This window comes from Anopheles coluzzii, chromosome 2 (assembly GCF_943734685.1).
Source record: "Anopheles coluzzii chromosome 2, AcolN3, whole genome shotgun sequence".
Taxonomy (NCBI): Eukaryota; Metazoa; Arthropoda; class Insecta; order Diptera; family Culicidae; genus Anopheles; species Anopheles coluzzii.
The window spans coordinates 31,111,850-31,132,632 of NC_064670.1; the positions used below are offsets into that span (position 1 = coordinate 31,111,850).

Here is a 20,783-nt window from a genome sequence, read left to right on the forward strand (position 1 = left end):
GTCATGAAGTTAAATATGACACATGGCTGTAGACTGTTGCAAAAATGTTTATTTTATTTTCAACACGTGTAAAACTACTTTAATACAGAGCAGAGAGTGTGTAAAAAAAAAAACGAGGGTTTAAATCACAATCAAAACAGTTGAATTATTTTCCAACAAGAAAAATCCCACAACCAACAAGCTGACATTCGTAGGATTGAATAAATGTACCAGCCTGGAAAGCCATCTTGTTGAATGTGTTTACAACTGTCAGCGCACGAGTGAGCAGGTGAAATACTCTTTGTTTTGATATCGGCGCCGCACGTGTATTACTTCGCGCGTACTGTTTTGCATCGAAAGGCACCCACTAAACGCTACACAAAATGTTGAAACCAGCTAGAAAAATGAAACGTAAGTATAATTGCTGCTGTTCAAATGCTGTTTTGTTCTGGCAACATTGTTTTTCCGTACTCCTTGCAGAGACGGCACTGCCCGCACCGGCTGAAAGTGATAGCGATTCGCTGGCGGATGATAGCAGCGGATCGGACGACTTTCTATCCGACGAGGAGTACCCGATGTCGGAGGAGGAGCTGGACTTGCAAAACGAAACTGGCGACACGGAACCGTCCGACGAGCCGACGAAGTGGGCCAAAGCGATGGCCAAGTTTCTGCGCAAAGCCACCGACGACAGCATTCTGTCGAAAGCGGCCACAGACGAGCAGAAGGAGCGCAAAAAGCAGGAAGCGAAAGCGATCGACTTTGATGTGGTCAGTGCGGAGGGCACGGTAAAAAAGGAACCGACACCAGGAACCGACAATTCGGAAGAGAAACCGGACGAGTTGAAGCTGAAGGAGGAACTGTTGCGACAGAAGGCAGCACTCAGGAAGCTGCGACAGAAAGACATCCTCGGTCTCCGGGTACGGCCCACGATACATGATTACGAGCGCGAACGAACGCTGCGCAAGGTGGCCACCCGCGGTACGGTACAGTTGTTCAATGCCGTCCGGCAGCAGCAGAAGACGGTGCACCAGAAGCTGGAGGAAGCCGGCAAGCTGGAGTACAAGCGAGAAAAAGTGCTCAAGAGCCTTAACCGGAAGGAGTTTCTGGACGTGCTGATGAACGGACCGCGCGCCAAGTCGGAACTGGTGGATAATTTGGTGAAAAAGGAGGAGGACGCAGAGGAAGACATCAAATCGGAGGTCGATTCGGATGACGAGCCGAAGTCTACGTGGGGCGCGTTGCGAGCCGATTTCCTTACGGGGAAAAAGTCCGGCTGGGACAAAGAGGACGGAGAGGACGAAGCGCGCAAAGTTCCGGACGATCTGGACGAGGACATGGATTCGGACGGTTCGGATATGTAGGAGAATAAAGTTTGTACACCATCTTCCAGCGCCACAGAAAAGGACTTGGTTTATTGCACGGCAGCCGGCACAGAACGCTACTTAATGTTTAGCTTGTACTCCCCACAGGGCTGCGGTATTTGCAGCGGTGCCGTCGGGTAGATCGTAATCGGAAGGCTCCAGATCATCGTCTCGATCGCAATGTCCGTCGGTGCGACCCACTCCAGCCCTTCCTCGCTTTCGGCGGTGCGATCGAGCAGCATCTCGCTGCTCAGCTCCGCGTTCGTGCTGGTCACGAACTGAAAGTGTAACCGCCAGCTGACCTCGATCAGCTCCGTCCGGAAGGTGGGAGTGACGTGCAGCGGGATGGGCAGGATCACTTGCGTCTGCAGCATGCCCAGGCACACTTCGTGATGCTTGCTGTAGTTGGTCACGCGGGAAATGTTCTTCGGCCGTTCCGGCTCGTTCGCACCCTCGGCGGTGCTCGAGGCAACATCGGCACTGTCCGCCCCTTTCGAGTCTTCCTTTGCACTGGGCGTACCGCTCGGCGGTGAGACGGCACCGTGCAACAGCTCCGTTTCTTCGCACTGCAACGTGACGGAAAGCTGCACACACTTGATCGTACCGCAGCTAAAATCGATCGTGGCCACGATGTCCTCGCCTAGCTTGTACGCCGACTTGAACAGACAGAACCGGCCCACCTTGCCCCATTTGTTGTTGATCATGAAGAAGTTTGGCCGGCGGCGTGCGGTCACGCCGCGCAAGTAGTGTAGCGCGTACTCGATGCGTGACGGCGGCCGCTTCTTCTCCAGGAACGGGTTATTCGGTGCCAGATCTTCGTTCGACTCATCGTTCAGCGTGATCGCTTCGTCGAGATCGCTCTGGGGCAGCGGTAGCGGCAGCACACGGATCGGAATGTTTAGCGCCTGCACGGTTGAGCCTAGCCGTTGCGTGGCAACCGTGATTTTGTAGTAATACTTTACGCGAATTCCGCGGTACGTGGGCGGCGTATTCAGTGGCACGGTTTCACGATACAAAACTAAAGAGAAAGATGCCATTAGACAGCGGGGGAGAAAAAAGGGATTGAGCGAGAACGTACATTGTTTTGCTTCTCCCGGGGACAGGCGCAGATCGCAGAACAGTATCTTCGGTTCGGTGGAGTGCAGCACCTCTCCCTTGAGCTGGTTGCTGGCGTTTAGCGACGTGCTGCCGCCAACGTTTCTGTTCGCGGCAGCATCATGCGGAGCTTTCTCGTTGAACGAGGCGTTGCAGTAGCAGTGCAGCTGCACCGTCGCCCAGGCAAGATTTTCCAAAATATCACTAAAAGAAAAAGGGAACAAAATCGGTATGCAGTGCCTTGGCAAAAATTGGACAGCAGTTGATGGCTCCGTGCCATGTTTTCTCACCTATTGCTCTGTGAAATCTTGTGCTCCGGTAGGGATGGGTGAATGAAATCAATTAAACACTCCACCACCTCACCGCACATAAACACTGCACTTTGATCTCGCAGTAATTTTGCATTAATTTCTAGCATGTTTCTGGTTCCCCCTGGAGAGTTTCTGGTGTTCGTGTTCAGAATTTGAGGAAAACAACAACAAACACCCGTCAAACAGTGTTGCCAGCAAAGGGATTTAGATGACGATGGCAATTCGGGATTCAAATCGGATGATGGCAGATGGCAAAGGGTTCGTTTGTGGCAAAACGATAATCTTAAAATTACTGTACGATAATGAGAATCAAATTGCGTATAATTCAAATGGGAAAATAAGCCACAAAAAAGACCAAAAGTGAGAGAATTATCGGGGATTCAAAAAGACTGTTTTGAACACCAATCATTCCTTAACCTTTATGTGCACACATTACCAGTCGTAGTGAAGGGTTAATTGTGTGCTCAATTTTGCTAAAAATAAGACACTTCCGATGAATAATACAATTGCCATACAGCTAATAAAGGCAGTAAACTACATAAAATTAACCATAAATGCTATTTTATGAACGAAAAGTCAACCGCCAACGGCAAAAGACTGTCAAGGCTCGCCCGTACAATATGGCCGACCTAACCGGCCCTTGCGCTACCTGTCCCGTGCCCATGTTCATTGACCTCGCCATCTCACGCACACACTGCCCGCGACGAACGCTCGCACGGTGCATCTCGCTCTCGCGTGCGCCGAGCCGCCTCGGCCCAGCTCGCTCGCACACCACCGTACACGGTGCGTGCCTGTGCTGGTGTGCGTGCGATCGGGCAAATTTTCTGCTCTCCGTTCATTTCACTCCATTCTGTTCCTACGTGTTCAATTTACAGAGAAATTTGTCACTGGCGGTTCACATTCACGTCTCACGCCTGCCGACTCCGTTTTCGTGGTGCCGTCGTCGTGGAAGTTCCTGTCGTGCGTGTGCGTGCGTGCGTTCGTGTGTGTCAAGTTTGGTCGGAAAATCGGTTGTGCGTGCCCGTCCGATATCGCCCATCCCCATCCCCGCCACAGTCCGGTTAGTGTTGCCCGCTTTGTACAGCCGAAATTGCCCGTTTGTTTCAGTTTTTTTTCCTTCCATTTTTCCGCTTTTCCCGTTTTCCGCCGCGCACGCACATACACGCACACACACACATACACACGCACATATAAGCACCGCTAGGAAGGAGTGCGTGCCCGCGGCTGTCCGGTGTGTGTGTGTATGTACGTGCGACAGTATGTGAGCGTGTGTGTGCGCGCGTATGTGTGCGCTCTTTCGATTCGTTCTACCCCGTACGTGTGACGTGTTGGCGTGTTCGGTTCTGGTGGGTCTGCGATCCGCTCCCACACCTCTTTCAAGGCGTTTTTACGGGACAAGTGCGCAAGGGGGTGCCACCAGGATGGAGCAAGAATCTCCTCCATGACGGGAGCCGCGTGTATCGACTCTTAAAACGAAAAACTCTTTTCTGCATTTCTGGTGCTGACCGGGGAAATCAGTCTAATTGGCCGCTGCCAGAACACTAGAGGAGCTGCTATTCGCTTCGGTATCCAATCTACCGTTACCCCATTGCGTGTACGTGTGAGTGTGTGTGAGAGAGAGTCAGTGCTTGTGTGTGATTTGGTATGGGTCGCGGAACGCGGGTGCGAGCTCTTCAGCGACGAAACACAAATGGCTAGAACGAAGGAATACGCCAAATCTAAGCAAGGCCTCAGCCCAGCAATTGTAACCGGAACGCTGAGATACACAGCATTATTGTACAGCATGCATAAATGTCCATCAAAGTAACACGAGAATCTTTGCCCGTGTCGCAACCATGCAAAAGAGGGTACAAGTGCGATTGAATTGAGTTTTGCGGCAACTCGAGGAGGAGTGGGAGGGGATATATTGTGTGTATGTGTGTGTGTGCAAAGATGGGGATTTATTCTACCAATGTCGCTGGAGTCGCCCGAATGCCGTCACCATCCGGATGCGTAACTCTTTCTTTTCCTCTGCTTCCGGCGGACACACACACACGCACTCACGGTGGAAGATAATTTCGATGCACTTTCACTGTGCACTCAGCATCCACCTCCCAAGCGTCAATTCCTGTCGAAAAGTCTCGTTCCGCAATAACCCCCACCGGGAGTGACGAGTGTGTGTTTGTGTGCGTGTGCTGTGTGCACGAGCGCTACGTGGACAACGCTTCTCGATGAATGCATCCTATGCCCAGACACACACACACACACACACTCTACGAAGGGTTACGGGAGACGGGTAGATCTTTAGTAGTAGCGGCTCTTCCCCTCCCCATGGTCCCTTTTCTCACCGGCAATGATGCAGTGCCGTTGCATGGTTGGTTGGAAAATCTGTTCACAGTTGTGTGTGTGTGTGTGTGTGTGTGTGGGGAAAGCTTGGGAATCTCCCCACACTCTCCTTCCCTTCCACCGCCCCAACCCAACCCAACCCAACCAAATATTTCAACGCGAAGTGTGGAAAGTTGGTTGTAAATGGGTTTAGTGGTGGACGAAATTCCCCCCTTTTTATAATCACAAGCTACGGGAGTGGTAGTAACGAAGGTTCCATTTTTTGTGTACAAACTACGACAAAAGAGCACGTTTTTTTGTTTGGTTCAACATCGATTGATGTATGTGCAGTGGATCAAATTAATGCTTATTTGACCAGCGTACGAAAAACACACACATACACACGAACAATAAATCGCAAATCGCCACCTTTAAGCACAGTGCTAGAATGGAACCGTTTCGGTCGGTGTAGATTTTCCTAGGTTTTCCCAGCCCCGGTCAGCCGCTTGACGAAAATCGCCCTTCCTTCTAATCCATACGGCGGCGGCGGCGGCGGCACACATTGGTGCTTCCTCCCGGTGAGCATAGTGGACCGAGAATAAAATAGATTAGCCCACATCCATCCGCTGACAGAAGCAAGTGGTGTTGGACCCCTCCCCAATATCACTAGTTCTAGCCGGGGATGGGTGTAGTGGGGTATTATGTGACGGGCGCATTACCCCATCCCCAACCTACCAATCCGGGCCCCGGTCACTGATCCGATGGGACGGGGACGAAGCGCACATTTCTTACAATGTGTGTCTCTCTAAATTTGTGACCACGGTCGCTTCCCCATCACATTAGCGCTTAGGCGCTTATAGTGCGTATGCCTCCTTCGCCGCAGTCCCTGCCCTGCGTGCAATTGAACTCTCTCTTTCTCTTTCACTCAATCTCTCTCTCTCTCTTTGGGGTTTTTAGTTCTCGCCCTCCCAACCCCGGGGGTTTATCATCATCCGGTTTCGGTCGGGTTATTCGCGCGGATGGCCACATCGCGCTGTGCACTTGTCAGCAACACTTGAACAAGCAAATTAGAAAACGCGGTGGTGCCTTGGCATGATCTTCGTGTTCGTCTCGTCTGGTGCGATACTCCCCACTGCCCAGACACGGGAAAGGCCCAGCGTGCGTACTACAAAGTTCGAGGGCAAGAGAACATTCTGAATTACTCCCTTCATCCCTTCCCAAGCGATGTGTGTACTACTACGATGGTGATGGGGTAATGATGCTGGGTTTAGGGTACGATTTTGACAGCGCTCTCGAAACCCGGCAAAAGCGTGAGAACAAGAGAGAGAGAGAGAGAGGACGATGAGATTTTTGACTGACATGAGACGCATCCGTCTCCTTTGTAAAAGAATCTACTTTTTAATAGATTTTAAGCCATGTGGAGCCGATGATGCAGTAGTGCTTGATAACAAAAAACATGTAAAAGTAATTTCGATGCAAATTTGCAAGTTTATAAAAAGTATTTTTCAGAAGAAAAAAATGTGAAAATAATTTATAATGGCATAAAGCGAACAGGTCATCAGACAGACGGGGGCAAATGGAAGAGAAGAAACAAAGTCGTTGCTATGCATCCCCTATTGGTACGATCTTCTGTGAGACACACATGCTGTGTAGAAGAAATGGCAAACCGAATTCTTCGTTCATCAATTTTGCTTCAACGAGAGAAAAACAGATAAAAAGACCAACCAGCGAGCACAATAGAGAAGCTAACCTGTGAAGGCACCACTAATGAATGTGTGGATGTGTAAAATAGAAGAAATAGAGGAGACAAAGACACGGCGGACGTCTCGCCAACGACGACCGACCGACCACCAAGGCGATTCAATGTACTACACGCTTATGCACAATCGCGGCGCGCCCGGCTTCTCCGCAGAAGTCCGCCGCAAAGGTCTCAGACGATCGCAGATTAGTTGCCAGCCGGCGAGATTGTATTGGTTCTGGCCGGCCGGCCGGCCCAGTTTGCCTGCGTGGACGACGTGGTGATTTGCCGCGCGCTAATGATAGAGTAAGATGGCACGAAGATGATGGGGTGCGCGAGAGATGATGAACTCGCTCACCCGCAAGCGTGGCGGCATGAGCAGTTTGGCTCAAGCAGCGCTCGGTAAGAAAGGGAACCAACCGATCGAGCAGAAGGGAATGCTACATCCACACCACACATCCATGCACCATCGCTGCGTTTGGGCGTAGGAAATGATGGTTCTGTGGCTGGAATTGGTGCGATGAAGGGGGAGGTTGGTGTATCTATCTTGTAGTTAAAGCGATGCAAAGAGCACCGGTCATGGTGGTATGGTATTGGGCATTCAGCAAGAAAGCATTTTAAAGTATTCTCTGTTTTCTTATTTTTAGGAATACGTAGTAAACCGACGACTTCTGAACATATTCTGAACGGGTGTCAAAAAAGCTTTCCCAAAGTTATGCCGCCGCCACGAACACTTTCGCTAAGAAGAAATAACATTTCGCTTAAAAAGATGTCTGGCAAACATGTTCGCATTGTCTGTTGTTGCCCTCCCCCAGTGCAACGAGTTTCGCCAACTCCCATCGCTCGTCCTTTTTTCTCCTTCGCTTCGCGATCACTTTTAGTCGGAGAGTCGGTGTAATGTCTAGCCTTGAGTTTGAGGACCATAAACGCCATGATTGTGCCTGTTGTCGGCTGTACCCTTCGTCGTCCAATAACGATCTACACACACACATACATGTATCCATTTGTAATAAGAGTACTCTCTGTGTAATTTATCCACGATCTTGCCGTGACGATCGCGATGCTGAGGTGGCCTCTACCATTATCGTTACTGGCAGCATCCTGGCGAAGCTGAGAAACTGCATTCACACGATTGCAACCAACGGGAGGGAGAGATTTGGACGAAGAACACAAGGCCCTTTGCTGGCTTGAAAATTGCATTTTCCACTGCATTTTGTACTCCATTTTCCTCCCCCTCTGTTCCACGATTTGTCCCGAACTTCCCGTCTGGTGGGATAATCAGCTATCTCTATATCCCCAACGCAGCGTTAAACAGCCACAGCCATAGCGTGTAGAGTGTCGATCTTGCTTTTGGTGTGGTGGGGCAGCCTTTCTGCCTTTGCGATCGTCACGTCCCTGTAGGGTTGGGGAACGCGAACGGCCGTCAAAAGCAAACGCGGAAACAACGCGCACATACACTCCCATAAACACACAAACACACACACACAGAGGTGTGCTGGAACTGGTTTCGTTTCTTTCCTTTCTTTTGCCAGCACAGTGCTGGCCACGAAAGAGATCGCGCTCCGTCCTCCTACCGCGGGATGGTGATGCATCTCAAACACTGACGGGTTTCCTCTGTCTCCGCCACTGCTCCAAGTGTGCGAGTGCGCCGTGTAAAGTTGGCAATGTTTAAAACCCCTCCCCGGGGACACCAACTCCCCTCATCTCTCCCCCAGCTGCCGTCAGTTGGCAGCAGTCGTCAACTTTTACGCACACCGGGACCAGTTCTCGCAGCGATCTGTGACCTTCAGAGGCTATCCGCGCTCTCCCACCATTGGATATTCCCGTTGGTTCGTAGCGCATAAGGACGTGGCGTCATTCGGCGTGTTGGTGGGAGATGAATCTTTCGCTTGCAGCATCTTCGCGACTGCAGTTTTGACCCCAGCAGCCTTTTCCTTTCCCCTATCGCAATCCAACTCCTTTGGACCGTTTCTTCGAATTGTTCATGTGGCGCCGTGACGTACGCTTGCCCGATGAAATGCTCTTTTCGTTGTAAGATACTGTTCGAGCATTGCTAGTATTGTTCCGGCAAGGCTACACGTGGCATGAGATGATCTTTGTACGATCGGCATTGTACGGGTTTGTGTGTTAAACCCTGTAACCCGTGCAACGTTGCAAGCCAACTCAATTCTAGTTTTGGAGTTTATTTTAGTTTTAATCTTAACTGCATAAATATGTTCTCATACGATATAATCAATCGTAGTTGAGAGTTGAAAACAAAAACTAATAATTAGTTTAATGATTGTTACAATCCCCAATACACAGTCCCGACGTCAATTACGCACCATGACTGTCTCGAAAGTATGGTCTCCTTCTGACAATGGAGAGTCCGAAAAAAAAAGATAACAAAAGCACAATTTGTAAAAGTAAAAAGAGGGAACGCTTCTACCTCTTCTCGCCACCAGCGAGCTCGGTTGCGTAGATGAGAAATTCGTCAATGGTGGTGGTCTCGCGCAGCATTGATTTTACACTCTCTGCGCCCAGATCAAAGCAAGCCCGGCAAACGCCGCTTTCCGGGCGAAAGGCTTTTTGGATTGATTTGATCAGCGCATTGGAGAAAATGGAGAAAATAGCGTAACCAATTTGATCTTTTACCATTTAAACACTGGCTGTGTGAAAACAAATCGTTCATTCAAGGGTGTTTTGCGTGACATCGCGTTGAAACTGATTGATGATGAAGGTGCATTTTATATGTATCATGAGTAATTGTAAACATCTACATATTCCCATACCTTGCGTTCGTTGCAGCACAGTTCGCAGTCGACGGATGTGTGTTGCCTGAAATGATGCAATCTTCTGATGCTCCCTGCTGTGTCACTACCAGGGAAGGGCATGTTCTTCCCTCCTGTGGATGGGTTTCCAGTTTAATTCCCCAAAGCTTCAATTGCTCGATCGAATCACGGGCGTGCGCGAACGACAAAAAAAAAACGGTTTTATCTGTTATCGGTAGTACCCGGCGGCAAAAGTCAGCAACGCCGCCGATCGTTCTACTGTGGGTACAGGCACACCCCACACTTGCTGCTGCTGCTGCTTCTGCTGCTGGCTTCGGTGCACTTGGGTTAGCAAGAGCGCTCATTCATAAAGGAATTGCTTGATAAGCGCCTAACACGCTTTGTCGCCTTTGCCGGCCCCGCCACCGGGCTGTTCCTCCGGGCGCGCCTCCCTTTCTTCTGGCACACCTCCATTTGTGTGTCGATCTCTTCATTACGATGGCGCGTTATGGTTGTTTTTTCGTGCCTAGCCTGCGATAAGAAATCAGTTGCGTTCGCTAGCGCAGTTGCGTATAGCAAGGGGCAAGCGTTTTAAACAAACGGATGGAAAGGTGGTGCTGGTGGTGGTGGTGGTAGTGACCCTATTCTCTCCGGCAGTGCTGCTCGTTAGCAAACACACCAAAAACACATCTCCCATGGCTCGCCTGTGAAAAGTGAGAGTATCTTAACGCCAACGTCACCAACCATCTTTCTGACACGTTTATATTGCGCCAGACCGTGTAGCATATACCCCAGTGCGTGTGTGTTACTCTGGTACATTGGCTTTTCGGCTTTCGGGACCAAAAAAAAAAAAAACAATGCTTCATATCTCGGGGCGACGCGCAGCATTGTGATTTTGCCTTCCCGCCACATACAGTAGGTTTCTCATTTCGGTTCGGATGTATGTAGCCGCCGGAAGCAGCAACAAAGGCGCTCGCACGGCTTCCGTTGCCTGAAGAAGAAGGAAAAAAAAGGGTTTAGTAAAAGAAAAGCAAAAGCGAATCAGCGAACAGCATGCGTGACTCACCTTTCTACTTGTCAACGATCTAAGTACTATTCACACACTTCAAACAATCTCGGGGATATATTTAATCTGTTTGTAAACCATCCTATCCCTCTTTCTTCGCCCGGCTAAACAGTCTTTTGTCTATTGAGCACAGTACGATTGTGCGCGAAAGGTGGTCTTATCGATAAGTGTAGTCCGCAGAATAGACGGAACAGAGGCGAACATTCCGGAAATTTCATCCAAGTCATCCGTCTGCCCCTCACCACGCGACCAGAAAGTCCAGATTGTTTGTGTTCATGGATCACTTCGATTGTATCACTTCGAAAAGTGTGGCCCCCTCTTGTCGCTTCTGTGGCAACCGATGGGGCAAAGCGTGTTGTGCTATAGCCAATTCGTGTTTCTACTAGCAGCGTCAAATTAATCAAATTGCTACAATTAATCTGCCATGTTGTGTGTCGCAAGTGATCCGACTGCTCACAAGAGCCTATTTTAATTGAGACACCGAAACAATATTGCGTGGTTTATGTGTGCTTCTAATCAAAAGGAGCGAAAGCGTGTTATCAACGCAAAAGAGATGCAGAGGAGGGATCGGTCACAACTAGCATGCCAGCAGGCGGATGCTGCTGCTAGTTACCCGGTGTCAAAGTACAACGATCACTTAAGCATATCTCCTGTCGTCCACACTACTGTGGCTGACGCTCTGCCACGTCGACACGCTGTTTTTGACACGTTGCTGCCCGTAGTCCAGCGCCCGGTTGGCAAGCATCGTCTTCCCCGCCGCCGTACGCTATTTTTATTACAGCGATAAATGAGCGTACCAGACACGTGCTTTCCGCTGAGAGTGGCTTCTTCGTTCGAAGGTGTCATATTGAATCGCTTTTCTAATCGCTTCTCTCGCTCTCTCGCACACTCGTGCCCCGGCGCGTCACAGGTCCCTCGCCTCCTCTAATATTCATATGCTGAAGCATCGTTTTATTAATTTCTGCTGGTAGCCACCGGCAATGTTGATGCGCAATTGTGTGTGTGTGTGCGCGTGTCTCTGATGGTAGATGGACGCGTGCCCGAGACCCGACCGTCATATCGCGCCGACGACTACAATTAACACGGCTAGCAATTGTTTCTGCTCGATGCGCATCCATTTTAATAAAAGTTCTTTCTATTTCATAATTACAGCATCGCTCGACTGTGCCAGCTGTTTGGAGTGAACGCGCCGCGGCAGTAGTAGCAGCAATCACAGCGTGACCCACACACACCCACACACACACACACATCCCCTTCACCGGCTCTCTCATTTTCCGTGCCCCGGATCGTCTGCGTGTGCAGCAAATCATGCAAAAATGGATCTGACTACATTGTCGTTCATCGTAATTGTGCTCTTCTTTTCCCTGATGTCGATGCTGTTTATCAGCCGCTTCCTGCCCAAGGGCAAATCGTTCGAGGAGATGCTGAAGGAGAAGCGCGAAATGCGTGAAAAAATCCTTGGGCTAACGTCGCCATCCACCACCACCGGATCGTCCTCGACCAAGTCGAGCAAGGAGTCGGCCAACAAGCGTACGAAGAAAACGCATGCCGGCGGCGGCAACCAGAACCAGAAGAATCGCAATGCCAAGCAGCAGCAGCACCAGCGCGTTGAGGTGGTGGAGAAGGAAAGCGATGGCAATTCGTCCGAGAGTCCGCTCGAGGAGGAAATCAATCCGCTAACGTACGGTGCTAAGAAGCGCACCGGGCAGGCCGCGAACCTGACGGTGGAGTACGCGGAAACGGAAGCATTTCCGCTGAGCGAGAATGCCGGTGGAAATAAGGTACGGGTTTTGCTGTAACTCTTCGGTTTGTTCTAACCTTTGCTGAATTGTTTAATAATTATGTATTTCTGTTCTTTAGAAAAAAGATAACAAACAGCAGCAAGGTGGCAAGAAAAACAAGCAGAAATCGGCTGGTGGCATTCTGGTGAACAAATCCGAGCCGGTTCTGGTGAAGTCGGTCGAAACCGTACCGGAGATGAACCATTTCGCCGAGATTCACCCGAAAGATGCGTTGGAAATTGCACGTCAGCAGGTAAGACTGTGGGAAAGATCAGTTCTCTTGGTTGAATTGTATACATTGTAAGCTTTACCACCTACGTTTTATGAACATATTCTTCCATCACCAGAAACACGAAGAAGATACCAAGGGTGGAAAGCATCCGGCACCGAAAGAGCAGCGCAGTCGCAACAAGAAAGATCATCAGTCGAAACAATCCCCTAAGACCGCCGCCGGTGGTGGCACCAACAATGCTGCAGAGTCGCAACAGCAGCAGCAGCAGCAACAGCATCACCACCATCATCAGAATGCCCCGGCAGCGAATGTGGCCCACGCAGGGGAATCGAAAAAGAAGCAGCACGAGGCAACCGCCGATAACAACAAATCCTCCACCGCCGTGGCCGCGCAGAAGGACAAATCGAACAAGAAGAAGAAAAACGAACTGATCACGCAGGAGCTGGCAGTGGAGATGGCGGACGCCGTGAACGTGCACTCGCTGGTCAACATCCTCAACAAGACCGATCTGCCCCGGAACGATATTCAGATACTGATCGACTTTCTGCTAAACAAGCAGCAGGACACGCTGGCCAAGGATCCGTCCGAGTGGAACGATCCGTCCGACCCGCTGCAGAAGCTGAAGAAGCAGCTGCAGGAGAAGGAGTCGGCCCTGCTCGAGGAGCAGCAGGCCGCGGCCGGCCTGCAGGCCAAGCTGAAGGAGCTGCGCCAGGAGCTGAACGGCGAGAAGATGCACACCGGGGCCGTACTCAAGGGGTACGTCGAGGAGCTGAACAACAAGAAGCAGGAGGTGCAGAATCTGTCGCAGGAGCTGAACATGCTCCGGGACAAGCTGGCGAACGAGAAGCAAACCATGTCGATGCAGTTCCAGCAGCTGCAGGCCAAGTACCTGCAGCTGTCGAAGGAACACGCCTCGACGCAGGACCATGGGGCAACGATCGCGCAGCTGAACAACGATCTGCAGCTGCTGCAGCAGGAGCTGATGGCCAAGAACCAGCTGCTGAGCGAAAAGCTACAGTCCGAGGAGGTAAGCTCGATCGCGCTTTGACCACCGAGCCTTACTTTGACATATTTATTTCGTGTTCCCCCCACACAGGAAATGATGAAGAAAAAGACTGAGTACGAACATATTTTACGCAACAATGATGAGCTGATGAGACAGCGCGTACAGGGTAAGGATACATTGCTATGGACAATGTTTCAACCATAACTTCTATAAAACGCTTCCGTTCGTCCCTTCCCTTTCCAGAGCTAACTGCGTACGAGAACGATTTGCGCCAGCTGCGACTCGAGCTGAGCCAGAAGGACGAGCTGAGCCAGACCTGCCAACAGCAGAGCTACGAAATCGAGCAGCTGAAGGCAGAGCTGCAGGCAAAGCAGAAGCAGGCGCACGCGGCAGCGTCGGCGGCAGCGGCCGCCGCCCACACCCACAGCCAGGCGGACGAAAGCAATCGCGTCGAAATCCGCAACCTCCAGAATGCCTTAGACTCTACCAAATCGAAGCTCGAGGTGTACCGGAGCGAGCTGGTCGAGTGCAAGAGCCTGATGACGGACTACAAGCAGCAGGCGAACGAACTGAAGGCGAAGGAGGAACAGCTGCAGAAGCAGCTCGAGGAGCAACGACAGAAGAATGACGTAAGTAGTGGCCAATAAACCGCAGGCTCCCATTCTCCTCCCATCGGGGGGACCCTTTGAATGGGTGGGGTGTGCGTTGTGATTGTGATTCGTGTGTCCCATGTGTGTGTGTGTGCCTTTCCGGTGTGTTCGATTTTCATTTCCTTCGCCTTTTTCATTAGAATGTTCAATTTTCTATCGCTCTATTGTGTATATATTTTCCAAAATTTTATGTGGGCAGTTTCATTACCGGCCAGATTGTTATTTTCTGTTAAAATGGTTATTAAACAGACGAGACGAAATATAAGAAGAAATGTTTGCCTATGACTCATATCAATGGGGAATGGGTTGGATGGCTCAAAAAAGGCTTCAAAGGCATGACGCTTGTCTTAAAGCTTAATAATTGGTTGAAACATGCTTGCCTGTAAAAATATTCATATTAACTTGCTATCTTGTTAGATTACATGTATATCCTGTTTGATTTAAATATTTCCAATAGTAATCTAATTCACATAATTCGAATTAGAAATGAATTGAAAATGTTCGTTATATTTAATCACAAATATGACGTTAAACATAATCAACTCACCAAACCCGTAGTGGCCATGTAACAAACAAATATCATCTCCGTTACCCTCTCTGCACCTCCCCCCAGTAGCATATAAGCGCACTTGAGTGAGAATGGCAAAATCGCACCCAAATCACTGACCTCCCGCTGTTGTGCTGTGTTGTACATTTTATCGTTTCATTTTGTCAGTTTAAAATAATTATATCTTACCCTAAAATGCCCTAAATGCCATTTTCGTTTACGCTGTGTTTGTTTCTTCTTTTTTTTTCTTTCGTTCTTGTTTGACGATTCGTGTGCGCGCGCGTGTCCTCCCCAATTCCGTTACGTTGCGTTACCGTTTGTCCTTAACAACACACGCCATGTAACGCAATTTGAATGCGTGTGCGCGCGTGACCTCACCACCAACACACCATGGTTCTCCTCCTCCCTTCTACACATCCCTTTTTCCCGGATCGCAACCCATTTGCTTGATCTGATGTCCTGCATCATCCTTTCTTACTATGTATTACTACTACTACTACTACTACTACTACCAACCACCATCAACAACACCATCACCACTGCAATGGCGTTGCGCGCATTTGCACCTTGCTCTCCCCCGCGTGTTGCTGCCTGCGTAACTGCGCAAAACAAACGCAAACCCAAAATACGCGTAGAATTTGCGAACGAAAAACTGGAAGTTGGTTGAGGCATTGCAAGATGCCGAACGGCGAAGAGGACCGACGACACCGGCAGCCGCCAATGATGTTGTAAGTGGAAAGCGAAGTGTGTTCTGCCAAACGCTCTCTGCTCTCTCTCTCTCTCTTTCTCTTTCTCTAATACAGTATCTCAAAGAGTGTGAATCTGATAATTTGTTTCGGAAACGAACGAACTGATTGCACATTAAGATATCATTTCTATTTCTCTATCTTTCCTGCCTAATTGTAGGAACAGCAGCAAAAGCTGGCCAACAGCAGTGCAGAGAAGGTGGACGTCGGTAAGGTCATCCTGGAGGAGCAGAACCGAACGAAGGATTTGCTGGTGCAGCTGCTGCAGCCGACCGGTGTGGTGTCGGCCCTGCCCGTCGATGCGACCGATTTCCAGAGCTGGCTCGAGGCGACGGTCGGCTGCATTAAGGAGCAGTACGAGCACCTGCAGCAATCTCACACCACCACCACCACCACCACCACCAGTAGCAGTAGTACCAGTAGCGGCAGCAGCGGCGTTAACAACGCGTCGGTGGTCACGAACAGCCACCCGGAGCAAAGCTCTGGCACTGCCAACAGCAACAACAGTGACAGCAGCAGTAGGCTTAACAGTAGCAGCAATATAATCGCTAATAATAATCTTAATACCAATAGCAGCGTTAATAGTAGTTTACACGAGCATGCGAACGACGGTGCGGTGGTGAACAAGAACGGTGCCACCGGCGGCAGCGACAGTGGCGCCGAGGACGACCAGCAAACAATGGCGCTGCGGTACGAGCAGATGCAGAAAACCGTCGATCAGTATAAGACTATCATAGCCGACACGGTACGTACTTCTATGTAGTTGCACGCAGAGCAAGCGTGTTTTTGAGATACCCTTTGGTCTTACTATCGGTTTGCTGTCTTGTCTCCTCATCGCACAGGAAAACATGCTGAAAAACCTCGAAGCGAAGGTGATCGAGCAGGACATCCACTGGCGCACGGTGGTGCAGGCGAAGGATAAGGAGCTAACCCTGCTCAAATCAGCCGGTGCCGTCGGGCAGTAGTAGGATGGGTGGCGGCGGACGGTAACCAACCATCAGCAAGGTCCGTGAAAAAAAGTGCGTGTCTCTGAACCACCACCACCACCACCATTCATCACCCTCAACACCAACACACGAGTGTTGTTCCGAACGCTGTTCAACAACCTCTCCCCTCTCGGTGCGCAAGGACATACACGCACACACACACACACCCCCTTGCAGGTTGGGGACGATCAAACGAATCGGAACAGCAAGCAAGTGTGATGCAAAAGGATATATGGGAAAAGGGGTAAGAAATGCCGCAGAAAAAGTGTCCAACATGCCGCTTTCTCTAAATTGAAGAGGCACTGGAGGGAGAAGAATAACAACAGAAAAAGGGCAGGGAAACGTGTTTTGGATAGGCAGCGCAACATAAACAAGGCAGAGGGGACAGGACAGGACAGGACAGTAGTTGAAGGGGTAGGAACAGTAAAACGGCGACAAATCTCTCGATGCGCACGCGGTAGATTGAGATCGTATGCTGCGGCAATTAATCTGCCGCCACACACACACACTCACTACCACCTCCTCCGTCAAACCGCAACTCTCGCAACAGTTAACGTAACGTAAGCAGCGGTGTGTTCCCACCCGAAAACGTGACATTAAACCGATCGGGAGGTTGGTAAAAAGGGGGGGCGTCCGGAAATTAGCCGACAGGAAGCCGAACCGAATCCTCTATTGCATATATTTATATATATACATATACTTTTACTTTAACGTACATACACACACACACATACATACTCGCTCGATCGGTCGCGTTCGCTCGCATATTCGCTCGCATATTCGTTTATCTTTTTACGTTGTCCTATTCGATCCATTTGATCCGTTTCTCTCCACCACCTCCTTAACATAGCAACGCACAGTGCGCGCGCACTCGCACACACACAGAGGCAGCGGAAGCGTTGCACACTTTGATAATTGGTACTATGTATAATCGTGTTACAATTGACTTCTTTGAAAAGAGTTTGTGTTCTTCTTTGTTTCTACATTGTGTCAACTGACCAGGGTTTTTGTTTACATCTCTTGTAATATTTTTGTTTTGTTCGTTTACGCATTTCGCGTGCGCTTGAGTGTCTGTCGTGAGTGCGTCTGTTGTGTTGTGTTGTTAGTGTGTGTGTGCGTATATTTAGCCTAGAGACGTCCTACATTGATATCTGTGGCCAATAGATGTTTTGCAATTGTTTTGGGACAGTTGCATTCAAATACACATACTGTACCAGCTGTAACGGAACGTGAACGGAAGTTATTAAGCATTATTGTGGTTAACGTCGTGTTGAAGGATTCCGAAGGAGGTTTTCGATTCTCAGTTCCCTCTCCCCCTCCTCCCCTTTATAAAGGTGCTCCGTATGCGGTAAATGTATCAACACGCACAAATTCCTATGCATTTATACATTCACATCAGGCTAGATGTTTAACGGTCCTTTGTTGTTGTACGCATTCAACTCCCCTCATCACCCCTTCTACCGGCCCCATTATTTGCCTACCGTACCCACACCTGTACCGGAATTCGTTTGCTCTCAATCAAATCAAATGAAAGGATTTTACAATGCATGAATCTAATACACCCCTGGTGGTTTTGGTGGTGTGTGTATGTTAATGAGGGTGATCGCGCGATAATGATCAGCGGGGTTAGATTGAAAATAGGTAAAAGAAAACGCCCCAAATCCTGCTCTGTATGGCTAAAGAAACGAATTAAAAGGAAAAAATGATTAAAGAGAACATCCCCGTACTCAATAAGTTTATACATTGTGTGTGTGTGTGTGTGCATGGTGAGACGTGAGAAAGGGTGAGTGCGAAAGAGATAAGACAGAGACAAAATATGCATAATTTGTTTCTTTTTTTTTTGTTCTATTATATTAAAAAAAAAGAGCAGAGCAGGAAGCAAAATAACAATACGACGAGCCAAGGGAGCGAGTATGTAATAGGTTCAATAGTGAAGTATGGAATTATAGAAACGAAGGAAGAGAAGAGAAGGAGGGGGGAGGGGTCTTAAAAAAAGTGAAAGATAATCTATAGAAGAGAAAGAGTAATAGGAAGATCAATAATAACAGGATAGGGAAAATAAATCCGATAAAAAAGGCAAGAGAATGCAAGCAGCAGGGCGTAACAACTGTACGACATAAAACAAAAAGAACAGCAATATTTATGTATAACTTTATTGTATACTTTATTTTACGTTTTCCATAATTCAACCCTTTATGTGTTACACTGCGGACGTCTGCCCCCGCTGGCTCCGCTGGTCTTGGCATCGTGGACAAGGTACGGCAAAACGGCGCAAAGTGTAATGGATTGTTATTACGTTAACATACGAAAGGTAACATTGGACGGACCCCGTACCCATAATTCTCTCATAATCTTTTTTCCCATTTATCCAAATCCTGCTCCTTCCATTATGAGGTTAAATTAAGTATAACTACCACCAATATGCGGGTGCGCGATTGAGAGAGAGAGAGATAGAGAGAGAAATAAAGAAAACATGCATTTGATACAAAGACAAGGGGAACGATAACAAAACGTGTGAGAATCACGGACCTCGTGCTAAAAGATAGAAACTGAAACTGAGAGGGATCGCAAGGGAAGTGGACGGTACGCCGTGAAACTTTCCAAGCACCTCTATGCTTATAATTCAGAGATACACACACACAGACATAAACGCAGTGGCAGAGATTGACTAGAAAGCCAGCCTATCGGAAGAGAGTATGTTATCAGAAGGATGAAGCAAAATGGAACACACTCCCTTGAGGGGGAAGAAACAGACGGGAAGAAAGCTGTACTGGGAATGGAAAAAATTTGAAATAAATGCAGAATAATATATATGGCCCAAGAACAAGGTGTATAGTGGATTGCGTTTTACCGAAATTTCGAAAGAACAACGTGTCCACGATCTCCCCGTGGTGTCTGCTAGCGATCAACGATCAACCAGAGGAACGAAGAGCCCTGCTCGCTTAGGGTTGTGTATATTCCAATTCGGACCGATGTTACGAGTGAAAGCAGCGCTAACCAAATCTAGTAGGTCAGCCACAACAACAAAAAATGTTATGAGTAAAATGGTATTCCGTAGGCGGCCTACGACACCATAGACCGGAATGAGCTATGGAGCATCATGCAGCGGTACCACTGCCCTGGGAAGTTGATCCGGCTGTTAGGGACCACCATGAACGGGGAGCAATGCAAGGTGAGAATATCAAACTTGTCAGAATCTTTCGAATCTCACAGGGGTCTGAGCCAAGGGGACGGTCTACTCCTGTCCGCTCTTCAACATCGCCCTGGAAGGTGTCATTCGAAGCGTGGGGCTAGACAACGACATCACGTCTCTCCTTCGCGGATGGCATCCACATCATCGGCAGGACAACAGTGAAGGTGTGTGGTGAGGCGTACACCCGACTCAAACGCGAAGCAACAAGAATTGGATTGAGAATGTGACGAAGACGAAGTATGTACCTGCTTGCCGGAGACTCTAACCATCTGAGAAGCAGTGTATTTAGTTGACGGCGGAAATCTCGAGGTAGTAAATCTCGTGAAATCTGCTATCTCGTGACGGTCGTTACTTCGGACCACGACATCAGCAGCGAAATCCGGAGACTCATTGTGCATGGGATGCACGATTCTGGACTATGGACTTCACCGACTGCTGAGATCCAGAAGACTTCGAGCCCGCACGAAATGTGAGATATATCGCACATTGATTCGCCCGATGGTTCTCTATGGACACGAGTCCTGGACCATCCGAGCGGATGATGCAAATGTAGGAACTTGTTGTTCGTACGATAGGAAAATGCAGACTGCTTTATTCTCTATTTAACTAAAGCTTACTACACTCCGTTCAAGCTAGCGAGGTTGCTATGATCACAATACTCCTCCTCAATCTCGGCTGGCTTTAAACCAAGTCGTAAGCGCATATTCTAATTATCGAGATTGCTATGATCTACGAGACACGCTCTGAAATTCATTATTTCTAGGTATGGACTTCTCACACCTTCCAAACATATCTTTTCCATGACATCCAACCCAGGTTCGAGAAACTGATGACGGACAATGTCATCAATGTGATCTTTGCAATGTACAGAAGAGCATGACTCGCCTTTTCGTAACTCGCTTTTTCTAAGCTCACCTTTTCTAAGCATCAGTCTCTCCTCCTCTCATCGTTAACAAAACATTGTTAAGAGTCACTCTTGATTTTTTACCCTCCGGAGACGTCCAGCACCACGAAACACGACCGATCGATACACATATG

At 49.0% G+C, this 20,783-nt stretch overlaps 3 protein-coding genes across 9 annotated transcripts; 2 read left to right on the forward strand and 1 right to left on the reverse strand.

Moving 5' to 3' along the window:
- The first annotated feature begins 256 nt into the window (after positions 1-256).
- LOC120953531 (RRP15-like protein) lies at positions 257-1,371 on the forward strand. The gene is made up of 2 exons (XM_040373565.2): positions 257-390; positions 460-1,371. Exons 1-2 carry the CDS (start codon positions 363-365, stop codon positions 1,338-1,340), a joined length of 909 nt encoding a protein of 302 aa, XP_040229499.2. The 5' UTR covers positions 257-362; the 3' UTR covers positions 1,341-1,371.
- On the reverse strand, positions 1,364-10,250 carry LOC120953530 (RAB6A-GEF complex partner protein 2). 2 transcript variants are annotated; one of them, XM_040373563.2, is made up of 3 exons: positions 9,560-10,250; positions 2,419-2,639; positions 1,364-2,358 (listed from the first exon to the last, which is right to left on the reverse strand). In XM_040373563.2, exons 1-3 carry the CDS (start codon positions 9,901-9,903, stop codon positions 1,418-1,420), a joined length of 1,506 nt encoding a protein of 501 aa, XP_040229497.2. In that variant the 5' UTR covers positions 9,904-10,250; the 3' UTR covers positions 1,364-1,417. The 2 variants fall into 2 exon arrangements, with proteins under 2 accessions (XP_040229497.2, XP_040229498.2); XM_040373564.2 differs by lacking the exon at positions 9,560-10,250 and adding an exon at positions 2,726-3,061.
- Positions 3,563-18,392, forward strand: LOC120953529 (ribosome-binding protein 1). Of its 6 annotated transcripts, none has more exons than XM_049606581.1 (9): positions 3,563-3,842; positions 11,757-12,385; positions 12,465-12,638; positions 12,733-13,644; positions 13,714-13,789; positions 13,867-14,252; positions 15,456-15,548; positions 15,727-16,311; positions 16,409-18,392. In XM_049606581.1, exons 2-9 carry the CDS (start codon positions 11,921-11,923, stop codon positions 16,529-16,531), a joined length of 2,814 nt encoding a protein of 937 aa, XP_049462538.1. In that variant the 5' UTR covers positions 3,563-3,842; positions 11,757-11,920; the 3' UTR covers positions 16,532-18,392. The 6 variants fall into 6 exon arrangements, with proteins under 6 accessions (XP_049462538.1, XP_040229496.2, XP_049462542.1 ...); XM_040373562.2 differs by having other exon boundaries at positions 3,563-3,806; XM_049606583.1 differs by lacking the exon at positions 3,563-3,842 and adding an exon at positions 10,794-10,869.
- The last annotated feature ends 2,391 nt before the right edge of the window (positions 18,393-20,783 follow it).